This window comes from Dipodomys ordii, unplaced genomic scaffold, assembly GCF_000151885.1.
Source record: "Dipodomys ordii isolate 6190 unplaced genomic scaffold, Dord_2.0 Scaffold1460, whole genome shotgun sequence".
Lineage (NCBI taxonomy): Eukaryota > Metazoa > Chordata > Mammalia > Rodentia > Heteromyidae > Dipodomys > Dipodomys ordii.
In genome coordinates this window covers 4,436-6,972 of record NW_012268676.1, presented here as the reverse complement: position 1 = coordinate 6,972, position 2,537 = coordinate 4,436, and the positions used below count along the sequence as shown (strand labels likewise).

The following is a 2,537-nucleotide window of genomic DNA, read 5'->3' as shown; positions in this document are numbered from 1 at the left end:
GGCGCTGTGGCTCAAGTGGTAGAGTGCTAGCCTTGAGCTGAAGAGCTGAGGGACAGCGCCCAGGCCCAGAGTTCAGGCCCCACGACTGTACCCCCAAAAATAAAAATAATAATAATTGTGGGACCCTTTATTGTGGTAGTCTGGCATAGAACCCGGTATAACTCTAACTGTAGGAAAAAGGAAACAAGGCTCTTATCTAAAGAGAATGGAGATACAAATATGAAATGGGGGTACATGTGAAAAATTCCTGTAGAGACTTGCTTGAATTGGAATGCCCTTAAGATTCCTTAAAAATATAATCTGCTTGGGGCTGGGAAGTAGATCAGTGGTAGAGCGCTTGCCTTGCATGCATGAGGCCCTGGGTTCGCTTCCTCAGTACCACATAAGCAAAAAAGAAAAAAGCCGAAAGTGGCACTGTGGCTCAAGTGGTAGAGCGCTAGCCTTGAGCTGAAGAGCTGAGGGACAGCGCCCAGGCCCAGAGTTCAGGCCCCATGAACGGACCAAAAAAAAAATTATATATATATATATATATATAATCTGCTCCTTGAAACTGTCTAGAAGCAATCGCACTTAAGTATCAAGACATGTTCAGATATTATTTTCTAAATAACATTTCTCACTAAAAGGAACTGGAGTTTCATTGAAGGGCTAATCTCAGATTCCTAGACCACCACCCCACAGATGACGCACTAATACATCAGAGGAAGCATGTTTTTACAATGGGATCTGCGGTCCACTGATTTGATCAGGAGATCACTTCTGGCATCACTAACGATGGTGGCAAAGGGCATGTGTTTCCTGTGGAAACATGCCTCACTTCTGCAGAGTTCTGGACAAAAAGGGGTTAACTGAATCAACTGAGGAGAAAGCAACCTGAGAATCACCACAGAAGTTTTCAAGACAACCATTTTATCTCTTAAAGATGTCTTTAAAAAAGAATAGGGTAGAATATACAAAAGAAGCAAAAAAATCACATAGTACATTATAAATACATTAAAAACAATAGCAAGGAAGAGAAAACCACCCCCATTTGGGGGTTCATTTCACTTAGCATCATCTTATATGTTTTTTCTAGACATATACTAGTTATTGCAAATAAGGGAAACCATGGGACCTATGTTTCTTTGGGCCTGGCTTACTTCACTTAATATAATTTTTTCCAAGTCTCTCCATTTCTGATGGAGGCATAGAATTCCTGTGTGTGTGTGTGTGTGTGTGTGTGTGTGTGTGTGTGAGCGTGTGTGTGTGTGTGTGTGTGTGTCTCACTGCATTTGATTCCAGTGCCCTGCATCTTGTATATACATTTTTATAATTTGGGGAGGGGAAGGGAAATAACAAAAAGCTGAAATAAGGATCCAGGCTGACCCACAGTAACAATGAGATGTACAAGACACTATGTTGAAAACAAACTTTACAACTCAGGGGGTGAGGGAAGGAGGAGTCAGGGAGGTGGGGAAGGAAGGAATGGCAGGGGAAAAACAAAGGAGGAGGTAACAATGCTCAATAGGAAATGTACTCACTACCTTACTCATGTAACTGTAGCCCCTCTGTACAGTATCTTTACAATAAAACAATACAAAAAAAGAATAGGGTAGGGAACTGTTTCATATTAACAGACATAAAGATTATTTTTAAAATGCATAAATTTGATTTGATCCAGGATCACAGAAAACAAAGAGCTCTCAAGGATATTTTGGAAACAATTTGGGAAATTTGAAGTGGACTGTATGTGATTTTTTTTTCATTAAATTATTGTTACTGTGAAGGTGATATACAGAGGGGTTACAGTTGTATTTTTTCTTATTCCTGGTGTTCAGTGCTGCATTTTCAATGTTTCATGTTCAATCAGTGATGAATTTAAGACATTGTGCAGTCATGTCAGAGAACACCTGATTCTTAGGGAAAAGTGTTGTAGGGGAAAGTGGTGCAGCTGTACCTTGACTTTGAAATGCTTATTAGGGAAGATAAATGTAAAAATAAAATGATACACACTGCCCAAATTTCCATTTCTCTCCTTATCTCTTATGACTCCAAAGACACTCTGCCCTGTACCTATGACGGAAGCGTGCTTTCTCTCCCTTCTGCGACCACCCAGGGAAGCTTGGTGGAGCAGCAGTGGGATATACGAATCTCACTCCTGAACCAGGCTACAGCAATGCTGGCCTAGGGTCAGGGGTCTCGAGCCATTCTGCTCACTCACCTTCCCCAGGGCAGTCAGCAGGTAGAAGTCTATAGAGCGCCTGTATCGGAGGATCTGGAGGGTTCCATCCAAGTACACTTGGTCTTTATTGAAACATCCTGAGGGAAAAAACAGGGTTTACTTTCAGATGTTTAAAAAAACTACCAAGAGGGCTGGGAAGGTGGCTCTGTGGTAGAGCGCTTGCCTTGCATGCCAGAGGCCCTGGGTTCGATTCCTCAGCACCACATAAGCAAAAAGAAAAAAAAGCCGGAAGTGGTGCTGTGGCTCAAGTGGTAGAGTGCTAGCCTTGAGCTGAAGAGCTGAGGGACAGCACCCAGGCCCAGAGTTCAGGCCCCAC

The 2,537-nt window shown here is 42.5% G+C and overlaps 1 protein-coding gene across 1 annotated transcript in view; it reads right to left on the bottom strand.

The window, feature by feature from the left end:
- Positions 1 to 2,131: 2,131 nt before the first annotated feature.
- Positions 2,132 to 2,537, bottom strand: part of LOC106001974 (uncharacterized protein KIAA0895-like) — a 4,330-nt gene continuing 3,924 nt past the window's right edge. Inside the window, exon 3 of the mRNA XM_013036906.1 lies at positions 2,132 to 2,298. Coding sequence (XP_012892360.1) covers positions 2,132 to 2,298 — 167 coding nt within the window. The remainder of the gene's footprint in view (positions 2,299 to 2,537) is intronic.